Genomic DNA, 23,181 nt, shown 5'->3' with positions numbered 1-23,181 from the left:
ACTCCCGGTTGAAAAAAAATTCCGGATCCAACTTTGTGAGCAGCCAGGGAACAATGGCGAATTTGCAACAATTCGAAGGAAATCGGAGCAGAACCACTGGCCAAAGTAGTAACCAAAATCCGTGCAAGTTTGTGAGGCTGAAGCAATCCTCCCACACATGGGGCCGTGGCGCCCCTCCTCCGTCCCTGAGACTTGCAGACAGGAAAAAAAAAGTAGAGGAACCGGCGTTCGAGTTTGTCCCGGACGGCCGCGGGGCGCAGAACGTGGCGACTTCGGCGCTCGGGCCACGACTTGGAGTCCAGTCTAGCCCCGCGGCTCCGCGGGCGGCCTCGGCTCCAGCTGCATGTCCGGACCTCCTCAGGTCGAGCTGGGTGGGAGCAGGCCCCGGCCCGGACTAAGGGGCGAGCACGCGTCTCAGTGCCTGCAGGGCCCTTACTCCATCACAGCGCCCAGCGCGGAGGCAGCAGCTACAGCAAAGACGACAGCACCGGCGTCAGCTTCCTCGATCTAGTGCACGAAGCCGCGGCAGCGACGAATGTTACTGTTGCGGCTGGCGAAGGCCGCCGCCACTCTCTCCATATCGGACGCGGGGCCCGGGCTGTGCCTGACTCTCTGCCCTGGTGGTTACAGCTCCGCTGTTCCCTGAGGTGGCGAAGCGGGAAAGTAAGTCCCGCACCCGGTAAGGGAGGGCCGGGGAGGAAGTGCGCGGGCCGGCCGCAGCAGCAGCAGCAGCGGGAGGGGGCGGGGAGCAGGCCCGGCCGGGCCGCGGCGGCGCCCCTCGCTCCTCAGTCGCTTACTTCGAGGTCACCAGGCGCAAGCGCCGCCCCTCACTGCCCGGCCATCTTCTCCGCGCTGCACACACGGACACCGCCTCCGCCAAGCACGACGGTCGCCGCCGCCCACGGAGCCCGCCCGGCCACGGTTGAGGCGAACGCTCACACAGCCAGGCCCCGCCGCCGCCCAGCGCACACAGCAGGCCCCGCTGTAGGCCCCTCCCCTCGTGCCTCGCTGTCCTCACCCGGACTCCACGAGCCACTCTAGCTCGGTAGAGCCCAGGTTGGTGCGGCCTTAACGGATCCCACGGGCTCTGTGGCACCTCAAGCCCTGCCGGAGACGACGACCGTTACCCCAACGGGCAAAGCCACTGTCATCCCCGAGACTCCCCCGCCGCCGTCGTCGCTGGCGCTCACACGCATGCGCAGGACACACTCTCACCCCTCCCCCCCGCCCTTTCCTTTTCCCTTCGCTTCCCTTTTCCCCTGCTTCTCCTCCAAGACCCCCCCCTCCACACCCTCCCAGAGCCACCCGCTCACTCAGCGCATGCGCATCCCACTACCAGCTCCGCCGCCTTTCGCCCTTAACGCGTGCGCTTTGACCGCCCACCCAGAAAACCGGATAAACACATCAGCCAGCTCACGCCAGCCCCTCCCCGTTGCCAACCCACCCCGGGCTCACAGCGCATGCCTGGCTCTCTGCTAAGGGCTCAGAACAGAGCATGCTCTGTGCGAGCCGCCTGCTCTCCCCGCCCCTCCCCCTTGTGCTCTCAAATTCCCTCTTAGGCTTGTAGGCTGTCGTGAAACCTTCGCTACTTGACCCATCTTTCCCTCTTGTGGTCTGTAGATTTCTCGCACAAACTGCTCGCTCGGTGCCCGCCAAAGCTCAGACCCGATTAGGTCGCGTTATGTGGCGCTCCTCTCTGACTTCAACTCAGCCACTCTGCACCCTGACTGACCACGATGTGAGGAAATAGCCCAGCGCACCCACAAGTCCCGCCCTCGTGGCCTTTATCCCGGAACATGGCTTCTTGACCACCGAAAAGGCGCGATCGGCGGTCCGCTCACACTGAGCCTGGAAAGCAGGCAGTATTTATGATGGTCTCACTCCCACAGGCGTTCTGGTGGTGCTTGCTAGGTTAGGGCCGCGGCCTTAAGTCGGCCGCGACCTGAGGTTTCGAAGGCCCCACCCGGCGGTCTGTGAGCTGTGGGGCCCGGCCCAACGCCCTCTCCCGCTCGTCGGAGCCGGACTCTTCCCATGGTCTCTGGTTCTCGGAGTCAGGCGAAATGAGGGAGGCCCGGCCTTACAGAGGCGCCAAGGAGCACCGCTCCGAGCTCCTACTAGGCGAATCCAGTTTTAAAAAACGAACCCCTTTTTTTAGCTCCGACGACAGGCCTAGCCTTTCTATGTAAATCAGTATCTTAAAGAATCCATGGTCCTGCCTTAGAACGGACTCAAATCCTTTCCAGTATTATGTTTTTAAACGAGCTTTTGTCTGATGGTTTTGCAGAAGTAAGGACTGTAAGACAAATAAACGTCTAATTTAACCTTATTCCCTTCTGTGAAGTTCAAAACCTTTGAGTAGCACAGGTAGAAACAGCAAAGGAACTCTTTCTTACCTCTGGATACATCAAAGCTGTTCACCAGAATTTTTTGCATACAGTAGATGCTCTGCAAGTTTACAAACTAAATTTATGACGTATGTAAACCATTTGCATGTAAAACTAACATGTATGTGTAACATGTTTTAGGGCCTTGTCACTTACAGTAGAAATCAATAGTTAAGAGATTGAGGGAACCTGGATAAATCTCTGATATATAATTTCTACTACATTTGAGAACAGATTTACTTTCTTTATAAGGCCTAGCATATTATCAGCACTTAAGTATTAAGCAGTAAGGATCTAACTTGCTAATTTTGTTAAGCACCAAAGCAGATATTAAACAAAATTGAGCAAAATATAAACATATTTTGTTGTATCTGGAAAATGGCAAGTATTCTAAAATTCACTCTCATTCTTTAAATTCTCATCTTTTTTTAATAAATTGTTTCTGAGCTCACCTTCAAATAAAACTGTTATAATATACAATTCTATTTTTATTCCGAACTCTAAGGTCTTCTACAACATACGGATTGTTCTTTCCCAAAGGAGCAACAAGAATAAAGTAATCAGCACTGTTTTCCATTCCGGCAGCATAAATTAGCAGTCACCCCAGACAAGTGATTACTTGCAGCACTTTCACCTTGGTGATTTCCTCATAACTGTATTTTTTAAAATCTCTTGAGATGTGCACAGCCCAAATTAAGATTAATTCTATTGATGGTTCACTTGGGGGATGACAGGAAATTCAAGCCAGTTCTTTTTTAGCTCCTGAAAGTGTTTGTAACTGGTAATAGGCTATATAACTTAGAGGCAAAGCATTTCCACACTGACGTATATTCTCTACCTAATAATTATTCGGTTGCTTGAGTCTTGCAAAAAAAATAAACTGTTTGTAGAAAACAAAAATGCTTGGAACAAATATGTAGGAGAAATTATACACAACTCAAATTCTTTATTCAATCAACTTAAGGTAATTTTCATAGTTTATGTTTAATTATTATTTGGAAGTAAAAACATTAGTGCTGTCAGATCTAACAAAAGTAGAAATTGCCAGTTTAAATTTTTTAATGATATTTTCATTCTAGAACACTTTTGGATTTACAGAATTATTACACAGATACTTCAAATAGTTCTAGTACATTCTACACCCAATTTCTCCTATTATTAATATCTTATAGTAGCATAGTACATTTGTCACAATTAAGGAACCAATAATAATACATATAATTAACTAAATTTCGTATTTTATTCCTATTTATTCAGGTTTTTCTCTAATGCCCTTTTCCTGAACCAGGATCCCATCAGGGGCCCACAACATTTAATCATGTCACCTTAGGCTCCTTTTGGCATCCAGTTAAATTTTCATTCAGAAAATGTTCCCTTCTAATTGTTTCTATTTCTTACCCATTTTGAATTAAAGCTCCTCATTTCTGCCCTCTAAGATTGCCAAGTGCTTACCTCTCATTGCACTTACCACAGTACCTGGCAATTCCTGATTTAGCACTGTCTTCTCCCCATTATATTGTAACTGCTAAAAGGTCAGAGTTTCTCCCTCTTTGCCTTTTATCATCACTGCCTATCAAAGGGGCTGACATGTAATGGGCACTAAGTAATTGTTAAAATAATAATGAATTCCTGGAATATAATAATGTAAAGAAAACCCCCAGTATAGTGTTTGGTACATCGTAGTCACGGACTAATGTTTGTTTTTCCTTGGGGAGAGGCATAAAATGTCTTGCAAATTTAAAGACAGTTTTTATTTCAGCTTGATCAATGTCAATTCTAAAATCTGTAATAAACCAGAAGTGTGGATTGATTTGAATCACTCAGAATAATCGATCAACAAGTAATTACTGGTTGTACTCTAGCACTTTGGGAACAATGAATTAAATGCAAAAGTAGTTGTAGTTATGCTTTCAAAGGACAATGATCAGATTGAGACTTTCTGACAAGTTAGGCCCTTTAAAAAATTGTGAAATAGAGGTTTGCCCCCACACACACTCTTTTACTCTCCTTCCTCTGCCCCTTCCTTTTTCTTCCTCCACCAAGAACTCTCTAGAGATAATGTTCCTTCTCCCATTTTCCTAGGTTGTGTTCTCCCTGACTGCTTAGTATCTACTTCACTGCCTTCATCAATATAGCCATCTGATATGGACTGAAGGTTTCTGTACCCTCTAAATTCAGATGTTGAAAAGAAACCCCAACCCCCCAATGCAATGGTATTACGAGGTGGAGCCTTTTGGATATAATTGGATCATGAGGGTGGAGCCATCATAAAAGGGATTAGTATCCTTATTAAAGAGACCCCAGAGAGCTCTCACGCTCTTGCCACGTGAGGATACAAGGAGAAATCACCCATCTTCAACCAAGACAGCTCTCATCAGGTGACCATGCTGGCATCCTAGTCTCAGATTTCCAGCATCCAGAACTGTGACAAATGCATGTTTGTTGTTTAAACCACCACAGTTGATAATATTGTGGTATAGCACCCGCCAAGTTGATGAAAATACCATCCCTATCAAATTTTAATAAGTGTGTAATATACTGTCATTGTGGAAAGAAATTACTATAATTAACTTCAATCTTACCTTAATTTAAACTCACAGCAAATCTTTGGAGACTGGCCAGAGGAAATACATTTTTACAGGGAACAGTAAATCAGATGAAATTAAATCAGAGCCTAATCCAGACCAGACCTTCTATTCTTTGCTGACCAGTCCTCTCTGACTGTTACCAACTTCCTCTTCCATTTTCTGTTCTTTGGCTGTGGTCGTACCTTCCCCACCCCTCAGTCCTAGAGCCCCTCAAAAGAATCCCTTCTCTTTGTTTATCAATTGCTATGGATATTTTTCTACTTTTTTTCTCCAAATCAATACATCCAAAAACGTTTATTTAGGCTTTGGCCCTGTAAGTCATTTGGATGGAGCATCATCCCTATATGCCAAGGTTACAGGTTCTATATTGAACAGCAGTTGGGGTCCTGCTGCCCACCACTACTCTCTAGGCAAACTTCCAGAGGCAAAGGCTTGGTGATATGGGAATGGAGTCTTTATTCAAAAGCTTCTCGATTTTGGAGTAACGGCTTTCCACTTTTATTAGTCACTTAAGCCTATCAATTAAGGCTAAACTCTTTAACTCTTTAGTTATATCTTTAATCACTTAAACCTATCAATTAAAGCTAAACTCTAACACTTGAGTTCTTCTATTATCCCCCTCCCCCCATCCGCTGTTTGGTTTTATCCTATTTCTATAGAGTTAGTTTACAAACTATAATAACATGATACCAAAGCTACACAACTTTGGAAGAATGGCAGGCTTCTTCCCCAGAGCTCATCCCTTCTAGAACACCCAAAGAAGAATAACCCTGCCACCCTCTGCCAGTCCAGTCCGACCCTAGGCTGCATAAGGAGTTTCTTCCCATCCAATGTACCGTCTGTTGGGAAACAGTCAGCTGGGGCACAATCATCCAGACATCTTCAAGGCAGAAGAAAGCCTGAGAGCCCCTCTTTTATTCCAAATCCTCTTGCCCATAATTCCACGCACTCTGGAGGCCTTCAGCTTCTCAGCCAATCCAGTCCTAGACTGTTTACCTTTGCCTCAACAAACTCCTGTGTACGGCCCCTCCCAACTTCTTCCCAGTGATCTGATCAGACCAGTTCCATCCCTGGTCAAGGCACATACAGGGATCAACCAATAAATACATAAGTAAGTGGACAAGAAAAATCAATGTTTCTCTATCGATCGTTCTCTCCCTCTCTCTTCCTCTCCTAAAAAAAATTAAAAAACAGTTATTTACTAACTCCAGCTTTCATTTATTTTATATCCCAAATATTAATATTGCTTTCAGCTTCTTCATCCCTAACTCTAGCATAAACAAAACATCTTGATTTATTAGTTATTCACCTAGCACAGTTCCAGACACATATTAAGGTATCCATTAAATGTTACTGTTTTTATTCCCTGAGACACTTCCAACATTATTCAAATGCCTATTAAATTTGTCCATTCATTTATGCAACCATCGTTTATTGCCTGTTATATGCCAGGCATTCAGAATACAAAAATGAATAATTCAACAGTTTCCAGCCCTCAAAGAGTTCACAGTCTAGTTGGGGTAGTAGCTATGTACGCAGCTAATTTATAATTCAGAGTGGTGAGAATTTAGAGATGTCTTTGATGCAAACCTAAAATGTCTTACCAGATATTGCTGTTACATTGTGAGTTAAACAATCTTGTGTGGACTTTGCTGGAAAAACAACTGCAATTATTCATAGCAATGTTTCCAAGGAAAAATGCATTCTGCATTCCAAATAATTTAAAATTAAATTTTTGGAACACAGCCAATTTGTCCCCAGGGATTGTCTATTTTTCCATCACTTAAGATCCTTATTGGTCATTTTAAGATTGAATTTATCAGGGTGATGTTTGTTCCAGGTGTACAATTCTATAATATCTTCTGTATATTATATTATGTATTCAGCACCCCAAGTCAAGTCTTCCATCACCATTTATCCCCCCTTTACCCTTTTCTACCCCCACTCCCACTTTCTCTCTGGTAATCACCATACTGTTGTCTGTGTTTATGAGTTTCTTTTCTTTGCTTAATCCTTTCATCTTTTTCACCCAGCCCCCATACTCTCCTCTCTAATAGTTATAAGTCTGTTCTCTGTATCTATGAGTTTATTCTATTTTCTTTATTACTTTATTTTGCTCATAACATCCCATTTATAAGTGAATTCGTATTGTACTTGTCTTTCTGACTGGCTTATTTCACTTACCATAATACTCTTTAGTTCCATCCATGCTGTCACAAAAGATAAGATTCCCTTTTTATGGTTGAGTAGTATTCCATTGCGTAAATGTACTACAGTGTTTGTACCCACTCAGCTACTGCTGGGTAGTTGGGCTGCTTCCAAATATTGGCTATTGTAAATAATGCTGCAGCGAACATAGATGTGCATATATTCTTTTGAATCAGCGTTTCAGTGTTCTTCAGATATATCCTCAGAAATGGAATCACTTGAATATAAGGCAGTTCTATTTTTAATTTTTTGATGTAACTCCATACTGCTTTCCACAGTGGCTGCACCAATCTGTATTTCTACCTACACTGCATGAGGGTTCCCTTTTCTCCACATCATCACCAACACTTATTTGCTGATTTATTGATGATAACCATTCTGACACATATGAGGTGATTCCTGATTGTGGTTTTAATTTGCATTTCTTTGATGACTAGTGACCTTAAGCATATTTTCATATGTCTATTGGCCACCTGTATGCCCTCTTCAGAGAAGTGTCTATTCAGGTTCTTTGCCCATTTTTTAAATTGGGTTATTTCTTTATTTGGTGTTGAATTTAATAAGTTTTTAATATATTTTGAATATTAACCCCTTACCAGATGGATCATTAGTGAGAATGTTCTCCCATTCAGTGGGTTGTCTTTTCAACTTTTTGATGGTTTCCTTTGCTGTGCAAAAACTTTTTAGTTTGATATGGTCTCATTTGTTTCTTTTTCTTTTGTTCCCCTTGCCCAAGGAAACATATCAGAAAAAAATACTGCTACAAGAAATGTCAGCGTGGGCCTGCAAACCACACGATCGCGATTCGATTACCCAGTTAGGGCATATGCTTGGGTTGCAGGCCAGTTCCCAGCAGGGGACTCACAAGATGCAACCATACATTGATATTTCTCTCCTTTTCTCCTTCCCTTCCCCTCTAAAGATAAATAAATAAAATCTAAAAAAAAAGAAATGTCAGGTATTTTACTACCTATTTATGTTCTTCCAGGGTTTTTATGGTGGCGAGTCTAATATTTAACTCTTTAATCCATTTGAATTTATTTTGTGTATGGTGTAAGAAAATGCCTAGTTTCATTTTTTATACGTATCTATCCAATTTCCCCAATATCATTTATTGGACAGACTATCTTTACCCCACTGTATGTTATGCATCCTTTGTCAAACATATTTTTTAAAGATTTTTTTTCTAGAGAGAAAGGGGAAGGGAGGGAGAAAGTGAGGGCAAGAAGCATCAGTGTGAGAGAGAAACATGGATTTATTGCTTCTCATGCATGTCCCAACTGGGGACTGAATCCACAACCCAGACATGTGCCCTGAATGGGAAATGAACCAACTACCTTTTGCTTTGCAGGATGATGCCCAACCAACTGAGTCACACTGATCAGGGCCTTTGTCAAATATTAATCAACCATAAAGGTGTGGGTTTATTTCTGGGCCCTCTATTCTATTTCATTGATCTATGTGTCTGTTTTTATGCCAGTACCTTGATGTTTTAATTACTATGGGCTTGTAGTACAGTTTGATGCCAGGTAGGGTGATACCTCAAACTTTGTTATTCTTTCTCAAGATTTCTGTGGCTATTGTGTCTTTTGTGGTTCCATATAAATTTTTGGAATACTAGTTCTAGTTCTGTGAAATACACCATTGGTATCTTGATAGGAATTGTATTGAATCTACAGTTTACTTTGGGTAATATGGACATTTTAATTAATTATGTTAAGTCTTCCTATCCATGAACACAGCATATACTTCCACTTATTTGTTTTTTTTTTTCAGTGTTTTTCTTCAGTGTCTTATAATTTTCCAAGTTCAGGTCTTTTACATCCTTCATTAAATTTACTTCTAGGTATTTTTTATCCAATTGTAAATGGGATGGTTTTTCTTAGTTTCTTTTTTGGATAATTCACTATTAGTATATAAAAGTGCAACTAATTTCTGGATACTGATTTTTTACTTGCTACTTTACTGAATTCATTTCTGTTCTAGCAGTGTGTGTGTGTGTGTGTGTGTGTGTAATCTTTGGGGTTCTCTATATACAGTATCATGTAATCTGGAAATAATGACAGTTTTACTTCTTCCTTTCCAATTTAGATGCTTTTTATTTCTTCTTCTTGTCTGATTGATGTGGCGAGGACTTTCAGTACTATGTTGAATAGAGTGGTGAAATCGGACATCCTTGCCTTGTTTCCTATCTTTAAGGAAACGCTTGCAGTTTTTGCCCATTGAATATGATGTTGGCTGTGGATTTGTCACATATGGCCTTTATTACACTAAGTATGTTTGCTCTATTCCCACTTTGCTGAGAGATTTTTATCACAAGCGGGTAGTGGATTTTATCAAATGCTTTTTCTGCATGTATTAATATGATTGTGTAATTTTTATCCTTCATTTATTTATGTACTGTATCATGTTTATTGATTTGCAGATATTGTACCAACTGTGTATCCCTAGAATAAATTCCACTTGTTCATGGTGTATGATCTTTTTAATGTGTTACTGGATCTGGTTTGCTAATATTTCCTGAGGCCTTTAGCATAAGTTCAGCAGGGATATTGGTCTATAAACTATTTTTTGCTGTAGCATCTCTATCTGTCTTTAAAATTAAGACAATGCTGGCCTTGTAAAATGAGCTTGAGAGTTAGCCCTCCTCTTGAAATTTTTGTAACAGTTGAAGAAGGATTTTTGTTAGTTCTTCCTTGAATGTTTGGTGAAACTTAACCGTGAAGCCACCTGATCCAGGACTTCTATTTGTTGGAAGTTTTTGTATTATTGCTTCAATCTCATTAGTTGTAATCTTTATGTTTCTTTCTGGTTTCATTTTAGAAGATTATGTGTTTCTAGGAATTTATCCATTTCATCCAGATTGTCCAAATTTGGCATATAGTTATTCATAATATTTTCTTACAACCCTTTGTGGGTTTTGGTGTCAGTTGTTACTTCTCCTCTTTCATTTGTAATTTTGTCTATTTTGATTCTCTCTTCTTCTTTTTTTTTTAAAATATTTTATTTATTTATTTATTTTTAGAGGGGAAGGAGAGAGGGAGAGAAACATCAATGTATGGTTGTCTTTTGTGCATCCCCTGCTGGTAGTTGGCCTGCAAGGAACCGGTTTGCAACCCAGGCATGTGCCCTGACTGGGAATCGAACCGCGATCGTCTGGTTCGCAGGCCCGCGCTCAATCCACTGAGCTACGCCAGCCAGGGCCTGATTCTCTCTTTTTCTTGATGAGTCTGCTGAATAGTTTGTCAATCTTGTTTATCTTCTCAATGAACCAGCTCTTGGTTTTGTTTTGTATTGTTTCGTATTATTTTGCAGACTCTATTTTCTTTATTTCTCCTCCGAATTACTTCCTTTCTTCTACTCACTTTGGGTTTTGATCTTCTAGTTTCTTTAAGTGCAAACTTAGATTGTTTATTTGAGATTTTTCTTGTTTCCTGAGGTAGGCCTGTAATGCTCTGAATTTCCCTGTTAGGACTGCTTTTACCATGTCCAGCAGATTTTTGGTTGTTGCGCTCTCATTTTCATTTGTTTCAAGGTATCTTTTGATTTCTTCCTTGGTCTCATTGATAACCCATTCACTGTTTAGTAACGTGTTATTTAGTCTCCATGTCTTTGTGTGTTTTTCACCTTTTTTCTAATTATTCTAGTTTCATACTATTGTGGTCAGAGAAGATGCTTGATATGATTTTAATCTTCTTAAATTTATTGAGACTTCTTTTGTGCCCTAACATGTGGTCTATCCCCCCAAAAGATTTCATTTGCAATTGAGAAGAATGTATATTCTGCTACTTTGGGGTGAAATGCTCTGAAGATATCTCACTGAGTCACCAGATAGGAGCAAGTGGTGTTCATCAGATTGATACAGCTTCAAACTTGGTGTCAGGCCACTCAGCAAATGTCTCAGGGTATACCACATTTAGCTGCTGCCATAGGTGGGTGCTCACACACCTTTATGGTGGGATGGGGTGTCAGAGGGTCACCAGGTGAGACTAGTAGGGTTTATCAGGCCCAAACAGTCCAAGTTTTTGTCACATGAAGGGAGGGCTCTGTACTGATTGTGTGTGTGAGAGAGAAATGGCCCCCATCCTAAAGCCATACAACTCAGTCTATCCCAGATTCTGCCAGGAGCCTGATGGCAACAGGATGGGGCTGCCCTGGAGTTGGGAGGAGAGGGCTAATGTCTCTCTTATGAGAGTGAGGTGCTGGTCAGGCTTGAGAGAAGGTGGGTGGAGTGGCACCAGAACCACAGACAGTCTGCCCCAGACTCTGCCTAGACTTTGGCAGGGCTGAACCACCAGGAGTCTCATCTAAGAGTCAGGAGCCCAGGGAATGGGGCTAGTGGATCTCCCATGAGGGGAAGGCACAAGTCAAGTTCATGGGAAAGTGGTGGGTATAGCCCCTGCCCCAAAGCCACACAACTCAGTCATTGACACCCTATGAGTCTGCTCAGATCTCTACACCACAGCCTAGGTAGCTGACTCCTCAGCAGGTTTCAAGCTCTGCCAGGTGGGCTACAGGGAGTCCGGAGGGTAAAGTTTTCCTTCAGACTGATGCCATATGGAGGGGGTGTTTCACCCAAGAAAGATGGAGTAACTCAGCACTGGCTGTCCCTTCAGTTCTTTACCCAGAGCCACTAGTCCCAGTATCTCCTAATGAGACTCTAGTCCACTCTGCCATCCCTCCACTGGTGCTCAGGGTTAGTGGCTGCAAACAAGATTTTGTACATTTTACCTTTAAAAGGGCACCTGTGTCTCTAGGGAACTACCGTCTCTATCTGACAGACAGAATCCCTGCTGATTTCCTTAGCCAGATGTCATGTGGGTGCCTCTTCCTGATTCCGGTGCTCCAGGCTGGAGAGCCAGTTTCAGGGTTGAGACCCCACTCTTCTCAGGGGGAACATCTGCAGTTGAGATATCCCTTCAGGATCTCAGCTACTGCCCATGGGAGGGGGACCAGCACTTTTTGCATCTCTGCCCATCCTACCAATCTCAACATGGCTCCTTCTGTAAATCCCTGCTTATGAGACTTTTCAGCTAGTCTTCAATTGGTTATTCAGGTTGATTGCTCCATATTTTACTTTAATTCCAGTTTGGTCCCAGAAGAAGGCAAGTATAGCATTTAACTACTCTGCTGCCATCTTGCATCTCCTAGATTTTTATTGGTCTTAGGACAATTTAGGTCTCTTTACAATTCCCATGTATTTCATATGGCCTGTGATACTACCTGAGGGTTGTAACTAGTCTCAGGGTCAACCAACATATTCTCCAGAGCTCAGCACTATGTATCAGAGAGGTAGTCCTCTGGTCAAGCAGGTTAAGTTCAGCAGGAGCTTCATCAAAGGAACCTCATTCGTGCCCTGGCCAGTGTGGCTCCTTTGGTTGGAGCGTAGGTTCACAACTAGTAAGTTGCTGGTTTGATTCCTGGTCATGGCACGTGGTCAGGTTGCAGGCTCAGAGGCAGCCAATTAGTGTTTCTCTCTGGCATCAGTATTTCTCTCTCTCTCTCTCTCTCTCTCTCTCTGGAATGAGAATAAAATAAGCCTTTAAAAAATTTTAAAAAGGATCCTCACTCCTAAATGTAACTGTTCAACATTTTACTATTAGGAAAAGTCCATCAAGTGAATGTTGAAAGTTTGGAATTACTGCCATGTGAAATGAGAGAGGTAGCTGCTTAGGGACAGAAGAAGAGGTCGCTGGAGTAGTATCTAAAAGGGTACATTTCTTAAATAAAATAGGATCCCCAAAGATAGCAAAGTATCCCCTCCTGGACAATAAAGTTTTTTTTTAAATGATCTTTGAAAGTCTTAAGGGCTAAGAATGAAAATTTTTAACCTGAAGTTGAGCAAAGTCGACTCTGTGAGCCAAACTATTTTTGTTACTCCTGAGCTATGGGAGGTAACACGAGGTAGCAGAATGAGCATGAACTAATTTTTATTCAGATACTTTGTACATTTCAAAAAAAAATATTCAAGCTCTCTGAGCCCTGGTTTTCTCATCTGTAAAGTGGGGATAATAACACTTTCTGTGAAGGATTACCATGGGGTGTCATATCTTCACCAAACATGTTTTTGACACAGGCACTGTGGATACACAGGTGGAAAAGGCAGTCTCAAGGAGTTCCAGTCTGCCTTCTCCTTGAATAACTAATATATCAACACTTCTACTTTGAGATCTCTTCCTAGCTGCAGATTTGTATCTTTAGCTTGTTGTAGTCACACAAAAAGGTATATATCTAGAACCAAAATCATCATCACTTCCCCAGTATCCAGATCTCACATCAGTCTTCTCTGTTCTGTCACGCCATTGCTCTCTATTTCTCTAAAGCTGTTAACCTTGGAGTTACAACTTTGACTATATTCCCTAACAAGTCTAATTCTTTTAAAAAACCCAGCTCATTACAATTATCATGATTCCAATTATATGAGGTATTTAGAATAGTTAAACTCATAAAGACTGAAAGTTAATGGTGGTTGGGGGGGGGGGGGGCTGGTGGGAGAGGATAATGGCAAGCTGTTGTTTAATGGGTGTAGAGTTTCAGTTTTACAAGATGAAAAGAGTTCTGAGGATGGATGGTGGTGAGGGTGGCCCAGGAGGGTGAAAGCCACTGTTCTACAATATGACTTTTTAACAGTGATGATATCCCATTGGATAGTAATTCCACAATCTACTTAGGTATCCTGCAATTGTACCCTGAAGTCATTGATTTTTCAGCATTGAAATAGCACTTCTGTTGCCCGGACGGGTGGCTCAGTTGGCATCATCCAGCAAAGTGAGAAGTTGTTGGTTCCATTCCTGGTCAGGCCCATGACTGGGTGACAGGTGTGGGACATGTCTCCCAATGTCCCTACAGGGAGAGGCAATCAATTGATGTGTCTCTCTTACATTGATGTTTCTTACCCTGTCTTTCTCCCTCCTTTCCCCTCTCTCTAAAAATAAGTAAATAAAATATTTTAAAAAATAAACATTCCAGTGAATGTTGTTGCAGGTAAACTTTGAAGACATTTATGAGAAAGAAATAAACTTCTATTTTATTTAGGCCATTTATTTAGGGGTCCCTTTATAAAGATTTTATTTATTTATTTTTTAGAGAGAGGGCAAGGAAGAGAGAAATAGAAGGAGAGAAGCATTGATTGGTTGCCTCTCACACGCCTCCAACCAGACACCTGGCCTGCAACATAGGCATGAGCCCTGACTGGGAATCAAACCAGCAATCTTTTGGTTTGTGGGACAACAACCAACCCACTGAGCTACACTAGTCAGGGCATATGATCATTTTATACAGCAACTTAGCCTTATCCATAATGTACCTTCTTTATTCAAACACAATTGACTTCTAGTTGCACCCTCTAATGTAAGTGTCCCAGACCTGTAATCCACCTTACTCAGTACTGCCTAAAGCTAAGACTCTGTTTCACACAGACATCACCACTTCCCTCTGCTCAAGAACTAATAATATTCATTCATTCATGCATTTATTTGTTAAGGTACTATGCTAAGTATATGTCAGTCACTGTCCTAAGTGATATAAGAGAAATAAAAATATAGACACAGTCCTTGCCCTTTATAGCACAGTTGGAAAGATTGAGAAGACTAATATTAATCAAATATTCACATAAATATGAAATGATAACTTTGATAATTACAAATAAAAGGAATATGGTTCTAGGATACAGATAACAGAAGGATATAATTTAGTTGAAGAAGTCAAGGAAGGCTTCTTTAAGGAAGTGTCAGGCTGAAATATGAAAAGGGAAGAATTCTTTCTATCCAGTCAAGGTAAAGTCCCTACAAAAGGAGAAACATGGTGACTTTGAGGGGCTGACAGAAGACCAGTGGAGCTGAAGTAAAAATACCGGGGGGATGGTACTAGATGAGTCAGAGAGATTGATAGGGTCTAGGCCTTGCAGAGTCTTATATGCCATGATAAGGATGTTATATGCCATGATAAGAATGTTATATACCATGATAAGAATGTTATATAACATGATAAGAATGTTTATTATATGAACATTGAGAAGACATTAAAGAGTTTAGGTTTGAGAGTGGCATAACATGAACTATTTGCCCAGATGGGTTAATTAATTAACTAATTAATTAACTTTACTGGGAATGAGTGACCAGTGATACAGAAGGAATTCTATGAGTATGTTACCTCAAAGAAGCCAAGATAATTTTTCATGAAGGAGGAAGTGAAAAAGGAGAGTATGATCATTAGTATTCAATGCTACTTAGAGAGTAGGCAAAATGCAGGTTTAAAATGTCCATGGCTTGCCAATGCCTATAGGATAGAGTGTAAATTTCTTACCCTGGTACTTGAGGCCCGTGAAAATTCTATCTTTACCTACCTTTCCATCAGTTTGTCCCATGACACTACTAAACTTAATCTTTTAGATAAGGTGCCCTTCAGGTAAGGTGTCCTATTTATTTTACCCAACACAAATTGTATACTCTGCCTCCCTATCATCATTGGATATATCTTGTGCCCATCACCACTTATCTAAACCCAATATATTTTCTAGGCCCTGATCCTATTTCACTTCCTCCAGGAAGATTACTATGGTGGCCATGAGAATGTACCTCTGATAACTCTGATTGCAATGATCATGACTGACTGTGGGCCCCAGCTACTGCCTTCTGAACATTATTACTATGTTGTACTGAGGCTTTGCTTCTATTGGCTGCTTCCAGACAATGACTGAGTGTGGTAGAGAAACTAAAGCACATTCCTGAGAGATGCTAGACTCCTCTGACAGGTGACTTTGGAAATCCCAAACAACCTTGTCAAACTTTCCTCGGGGCTGCAATGGGGTATAAGATGCTTCCATCCAGTCTTCCTTCTTTCATTTCTTCACTTGGGGGCAGACCTGCATTATAGTCCAATGGCTCCCCCAGCCTCCCTATTTGCCTCCCCATTTTTCCTCATAGGCATTTCCTCTAATACATTTCTTGCATTGATAATCTTATGCATCTACTTCTCAGAGACCCAGATTAACACAAGTGGTACTGGGAGTGGTCCCAGAAAACACATAGTAAGACAGAAATTCAGACCGGCTCATCTACTACTATCAGGCAAAGAGGATGTCATCCTGGTAAGTAGGTGTCACTCAGGTAGTTCCTGACACAAGGTGGTAGCTCAACTGCTAAAGATTTCACCAGTGTTAACCTGAGGAAATGTCCCAGTAGAAGGAAATGCTGTGGCATTATCACAGATGTGATGATGCAAACATTTGAAAAACATGGAAGGAACAATGCCTACACAGATAGTAAAATCTGGTGGTTACTACTAAGTTGTATTGACTCTCTATAGAGGAATCATAAGAGACTGAAAGCCATGAACAACAAGCAGTTTTGGCTAAGAGAGAGAGCCATAAGGCCTTTGGGATACCTTACAGAGAGACCCTTTTCTCAGTCAGGGGAAAGGAATACACAGCTGAGTGGCAGGGTAGAGACCTGCTTGTTAGAGTAGCAGAGCTCCAGAGACATTAGAATGCTCGGCAAAGCAGGTCTGGAATGGTCCTTTAAAGGCACTGAAGTCCAGTACGGAAGGCGCAATCTGGATGGATGAGGTGCCCTCCTTCAGGACACAGTGTATGTATTAAATCAAAAAACTCTTTATGGTGCTGTGTCCTGAATAGGAAGAATTCAAGGATTTGGGAAACGAGATAGAAGCAGGGGTGACCCTACTCACTATCACACCCAGTGTCCCACTGAAGGATTTTGTGCTTTCTGTCCTCACAACTCTTGACACTGCAGCGTTAGAGATCCTGCTCCCCAAAAGACCACACTTTTGCCAAGAGATCTGGCAAAAAATTCCATTGAATTACAAGCTGCAGCTGCTGCCAGAGCACTTTGATGTCTCTGTCCAGGAACCAGCAGGTAAGAAGAATTAGCATCCAGCAAGGGCAATTGACCCTGATCAGCAGAAGGGCTGCTTTTGCCCAGTGGGACAAGGAGGAACACAAGTGGAAAGCTACGTGACCCACTTGGGTGTTCTAGGCACTCTCCTGCTCTGTGGTAACCATGAATAGACATAAGAAGAAACCCTGGACTGAAAAATATATTACCAATGGTTCAGACCCTTACAGAATAAAGGTTGGTTCACATCACCAGGTAAGTCACTAAGATCTGCCTAGTTGATCGCTGAGGGTGAGGGGATTTGAAAATGGAGAGCGAAGGAGGCAGAAAATATGTACTAGGTGTAGTGCTGAGATCAACCGCATCAACAGAGTTTGTTCCTCTTCTGAGTTTCCTCTCAGGAAGAAAGCTCACAGGGACGAGGGAGGAACTGCTTCCCAAACCTCTGCAGAAAGGTAGACCTGTGTGTGTCAAAAGATAGACTTTGGTGTCTATGAGAATGTATCTTTCAGATCTCCAACTGCACGAAGTACAATTGACCGACTGCAAGAAGTCTAAGTGCCCCAGCTGCTGCTCTCTGAAATCCATAGCTGTATTCACTCTGAGGCCATGCATTCTGCAGGCTGCCCCCAGCCAGTGACTGAGTGTTGCAGGGAAACTGAAGCAGGCACCTTCCTGAGAGAAGTAGGGGTCATCTGGTGGGTGACTTTGCTCAAAGATTCCCTGATGATCTTGCTTAATTTGCCTTAACCTGCTCTACAGTCTAAAATGCTTCTACTGGGCCTGCCTTCCATCCTTCCCTCTCTCCCTCACTTGGGCAGATTTACCTGCTAATCACAGTCTGAAGGCTCTCCCAGACTCCTCTGGTTCTCTGCCCATTTTCTCTCACAGGCATTTACCCTAATAAATTTCTTACCCATTTAATCCTATCTGGGTATCAGCTCCTTGGAGGACCTGGACTAAAGAGCTTCCCTTACCGCCCCCTCCCCGCCCCCCCCCCNCCCCCCCCCCCCCCCCCCCCCCCCCCCGCCGCTGTCAGTGATAACTTCTGACTTTGAACTCTTACAGCACTTCCCCCTACCACTCACTTGATACTTCACAAATTCTACCCAGAAAATAAAATCTATTTTTCTGTGTACACGCTTTCCCAATTAGTTTAGAAGTCTTCTGGAGATAGACACCATTGTATTATTCTCACAAACCTCTGTTCTTCACCAAGTGCCCTGCACAGAGAAGGAGCTTAATTCAACTATAATAGAAAAGAAGTTGTCAGGGGTACTGAGCTGTTCAAACAATCCTGCACCCCAGAATTCCTGTTCCCCACTTACTTCAACTTCCTAGTGTGTTATCTCTTTACCCACTCCTCAAACTCCCTATTCAAAATGGTTCCCCATCTTCTCGCGTCCTTTTAATCCTCGGTTTCCTGCCTTATTCCCAATACATTTTACCACATGGGCCCAGTAGAGAGTATGGTATAAGCAACTATCAAAAGTTTGTCACATCCCATTTTGTAGCATGGAGTTTTTGCTAGAAAGCAGTTGGCCAGCAGAGACTGCATTGCCGAGCTTGTCCCACTATTCAGGGTCAGTATTTCAGAAGCAGGACTCCTACTTGTCTCCTCCCCCCACCACCCCCACATTTGCCAGTCAAATCCCAGGGATTCTAGGGGTGGTGAGGTCACAAGATGAAAGAGGCCTGGGTCCCTGAACCACCAGATGGAGGGACACTTACACTGAAGTGCTATATAATTGAACACTGAGTTTCTATTATGTTAGGTCACTGGAATTTGAAGGTTTGTTAGTTATAGTTACTAGCACTATTTTAAATAATACAGAAATCATTTTTTTGCCTGTTCATCATATTAACTCCCTTCCATCTAGAAGGAGTCTCCCATTATAGGGCTCTTGGTATCAAGCAAGTTAGATACTTCTCATGCTAGGGTTCAGGCATGTTCCTTAGTCTCTGACAATCTGATGCTTTCCCACTTAAAATCTGAAATGTGGGAGATCCAAAGATACACGATAACCTAGAAACTATTCACCATGGTTACGTGACCTTGAGGACCCAGGGACGGGGCAGCAAGGCTCAGCCACAGTGGTGTTTATGTCAGTGCACTAACCAGGGTGCCCTTGTGCCATGTCCTTTGCTGTGTTTTTCTTCTTACAGATTAATGTGCTTTTTCACTCTGCTGTGGCCTTCTTGACAATTCCTTCCTTTGAATAATTAATTTTTTCCTTTATATGTCCAGAATCAGTTTCCATCTAATCTTTCCCATCTACCCTGAATTCGGCTCCCAAACTGGACTCAATGGGATCTCCATTTCTTAAGCACCTAGTCCACACCCAACTCTGGGGTAGGCACTTTTTATATGCCATCACACTTAATTTCATCATTCCAACTATTCTATGGGGTCAGTATTATGTAATATTGTCATTTACAAAAGGAAAAAACTGTAGGTCAAAGAGATTAACTAATTTGCCCAGTCACACAGCTTGTGAGTGTCACTTGGAATTCAGTTTTGATTGCATGAAAGCATGTTTTTCATTGCACCAGAAACCCTTCACCAAATTTTTTAAAAAAAAATTTATTCACCTCTAGAGGGGAAGGGAAGGAAGGAGGGAGATAAACATCAATGTTTGGTTGCCTCTCATGGGTCCCCTGCTGGGAACTGGCCTGCAACCCAGGCATGCGCCCTGACCGGGAATTGAACTGCAATCGTCTTGTTTGCAGGCTCGAGCTCAATCCACTGAGCCACACCAGCCAGGGCCCTTCACCAACTCTTAATTATAGCAGTGCTTTTTTCTAGGGCCTCCTCTATAACTGATTCTGGAAGTGAGGACTACACCTATATATACTTAATCCCTTCCTACATATAGAGAGTTATAAATAAAGTTGTTGTTATAGCTGCTTTCTTTGTTTTTAATTTTTTAAAAATTTATTTACTGATTTTAGAGAATGAGAGGAAGGGGGTGGGAGGGAAAGAGAGAGAGACAGAGAGAGAGAGAGAGAGAGAGAGAGAGAGATTTGTTGTTCCATCCATATATGCATTCACTGGTTGCTTTTTGTATGCACCCTGACCGGGGATCAAACCTGCAACCTTGAGGTATTGGGATGATGCTCTAACCAACTGAGCTACCTGGCTAGGGCTGTCGTAGCTGTTTTTGAAGACTTCAAACAGTATGTGTTTTTCTTGTCCTTTTCAGTCTTTTCCTTCTACTTCTTTCCCTTCTTTCTTGCTTTCTCTTTGTCTCTTATGCTCCCTTCTTTCTCCCTCCCCTCCTCCCTGACAAAATAACAGCAGAGAGTACATGGCAGCATCACCTCATCCATCTCTCTTGCTGAATTTCCTTGGACTGTACTGCAGTCTCAGATGCTTCTTCCCAACCTTTCTTCCTTCTTTCTCTCACTCGCTTGGAGTCACACTTGCATCAATCATAAAGGTTGAAATTTGGGGACAGTTGGATGGAGTGAACTGTTCCCTAATTAACTTTATTACTTTTGATGTTCCCAGTAAGTTCATCTCAAATGTTAGTGACACCCTCAGGAAACTACAAATTTCCTGTGCTCCAGGAGGAAGAAGCTGCCTCTAGTGATGGAGCTGAGGGTCAGATAATTCCATTTTTCCACAGAAACTGGGGTAGGGAGAAACAGAGTTCCTTTAGCGATTGAATGAGCACTTTCCATGTATTAGGAACATAGAAATAAAAATTATAGGATCCTTACCCTAAACAAGTTTATAATCCAGGGAAGAGTCCTATATGAATAATTTTTCAGTTTCTAGATGTTAACCTGAATTGCTTTAGAACAGCATACCAAATACTTAAAATCATCCATTATAATAGAAATAATTGTGAAATTAGCATAATTCATATAGCCTGTTGGACTTACAGCAGAAATTGTTTTCTAAAAAAGTTGTTTCAATGCAAACCAGATGATCACGGTTCATTTCCCAGTCAGGGCACATGCCTGGGCGCAGGCCAGTTCCCAGCAGGGGATGCATGAGAGGCAACCATACATTGATATTTCTCTCCCTCTCTTCTTCCCTTCCCCTCTAAAGATAAATAAATAAAATCTTTTTAAAAAGCTGTTACAAGGAGAAGCTGCTAATTTAAAAAGAAATATTTCTTAACCTGGTACCGTGATGCTTATCAGAATTTTCTAAGTAGTTGGAACAGGACTACAAAGGAGGAGTATGAGGGGAAAAAGCAAGAATATTTCTTGTGTCTTGGCTGCATTTTAGCTTAAATTCAACTCAATATCCAGAAATGGAAAGAACTGCTAGACTCTTTTGGTTAAAATGGGAAAGAGCATTCTCAAGGGTGGTAGAGTCAGTGTGTTCAGAAGGCAATACTAAAAGTGTTCTTGTGAGCTCAAAAGCTCTTTAAATTCACATCCTTTTTCATACCTTCTACCAATCCAGTTAGGCATACCCAGTATATCACAGTTCTGAACACATATATTCCAAAGCTATTAGGTGTGAGTAAAAGCAGGGTTGGAGTGTAATGTGGCGGGAAAGGTGAAGACAAATAAACCTGAACAAGTAATTTTTATCCAACATATCAAGCAGATACTCACAGAAGTAGGGGGATGGAAAAGAAGAATGCAGTGATTTTGTGAGTTAGAGTGAGTATTGGAGTGGCCGAGAAGGTGGCACAGCAGACTGTGACCCCGGGGTAGTGCCCGTGTTGCGGCCTGTGTGACCACACTGCTACCACTCGGCCAGCCCCAAAGAGCTCCTGCTGCTGCCACCACGTAGATCAAGGTTATGAAGGTGATTTCTGGTGAAATTGGATTGGAAAAAATGTATGATCTTTATATGGATATTTGTACATATATGTATTTTAAAATTTTGCATTTGACTTAAAGTGCCATAAGAAAATTTGCATATTGCAAGGTGGTCCTAGCCACCTCCTTGATTTGGGTGCTATTGGATATGTTCCTGATGCTTTACTTCAGTGAATGCAACAAATGTGATGAAGCAAAAGAGAGAGGACTTCCTGCTGGGGATGTTCCAGAGCCAGCACAGAAGCCTCATGAAGATCTTGGAGAAGTGGGGAAACCACTCCTTATTACTAAAAGGGTCAAGATGAAAGAGATGTTTAAAATCAATCAGTTCAATTTAATGGCAAGTAAGAGGATCTTTGGGCTGGATGGGTGTAAAACAAAGGTGTATCCAGATAATCTTTCTCCAAGTGCGGTGGTTATTTCCCACAATGAGGCCGGGAGCACACTTCTGTGAACTATCCATACTGTCATTCGTTGCTCATCAAGACACATGCTAGAGGAACTTGTCCTCGTAGATGAAGCCAGTGAAAGAGACTTTTTGAGAACACCTCTGGAGATTTATGTGAAAAAATTAAAAGTACCAGTTCATGTAATTTTCATTTTTTAAATATTTTCTTTATTTATTTTAGAGAAAGAGGAAGAGAGGGAGAGAAACATCAATGTGTGGTTGGTGTGGGTTGCCCACAAGCCAGGCATGTGCCCTGACTGGGAATTGAACCAGCAACACTTTGGTTTGCAGGCGTTTGTTCATTGTGAAATGAAACCACATTCTGGATTGATCAGAGCTAGAATAAAAGGAGCTGCTGTGTCTAAAAGCCAAGTGATCACTTTCGTAGAGGCCCACTGTGAGTGCACAGTGGGATGGCCAGAACCTTTCTTAGTCAGGATCAATCAAAACAGGAAAATGGTGGTATGTCCTATCATTGATGTGATCAATAATGGTACTTTTGAGTACATGGCAGATTCTGATATGATTTATGGTGGATTCAACTAGAAGCTCGGTTTTCACTGGTAACCTATTCCCCAAAGAGAAACAGATAGAAGGAAAACTAATCAGACTTTCCTTGTCAGAACACCTAAAATGGGCAGGAGGCCTTTTTTCACCAGAAAGAGATTACTGTCAGGAAATTGGAACATATGATGATGGAATGGATGTTTGGAGAGGAGAAAACCTATAAGTTTCTGTTCGGATTTGGTGGCGTGGAGAAACTTTGGAGATTGTTACTTGCTCACATGTTAGACATGTGTTTTGGAAAGCAACACCTTATACATTTCCAGGAGGCACAGGACAGATTATTAATAGAAATAATAGATGACTTGCAGAAGTGTGGATGGATGAATTCAAGAATGTCTTCAATATAA

At 42.2% G+C, this 23,181-nt stretch overlaps 1 protein-coding gene and 1 pseudogene across 4 annotated transcripts; both read left to right on the top strand.

Moving 5' to 3' along the window:
• The first annotated feature begins 37 nt into the window (after positions 1 to 37).
• Positions 38 to 3,313, top strand: LOC118997546 (uncharacterized). Of its 4 annotated transcripts, none has more exons than XM_037061234.1 (3): positions 38 to 353; positions 424 to 663; positions 1,621 to 3,313. In XM_037061234.1, the coding sequence occupies exons 1-3, from the start codon at positions 54 to 56 to the stop codon at positions 1,729 to 1,731; spliced, it is 651 nt and encodes a 216-aa protein (XP_036917129.1). In that variant the 5' UTR covers positions 38 to 53; the 3' UTR covers positions 1,732 to 3,313. The 4 variants fall into 4 exon arrangements, with proteins under 4 accessions (XP_036917129.1, XP_036917128.1, XP_036917127.1 ...); XM_037061233.1 differs by having other exon boundaries at positions 865 to 3,313; XM_037061232.1 differs by having other exon boundaries at positions 424 to 1,056.
• On the top strand, positions 2,061 to 23,181 carry LOC118997505 (polypeptide N-acetylgalactosaminyltransferase 1-like; annotated as a pseudogene).

This window comes from Sturnira hondurensis, unplaced genomic scaffold (genome assembly GCF_014824575.4).
Source record: "Sturnira hondurensis isolate 20B ecotype Veracruz unplaced genomic scaffold, ASM1482457v3 Scaffold0013299, whole genome shotgun sequence".
Taxonomy (NCBI): domain Eukaryota; kingdom Metazoa; phylum Chordata; class Mammalia; order Chiroptera; family Phyllostomidae; genus Sturnira; species Sturnira hondurensis.
Note: the sequence above shows the minus strand (reverse complement) of the source record. Positions and strands in the feature narration are given on the sequence as shown.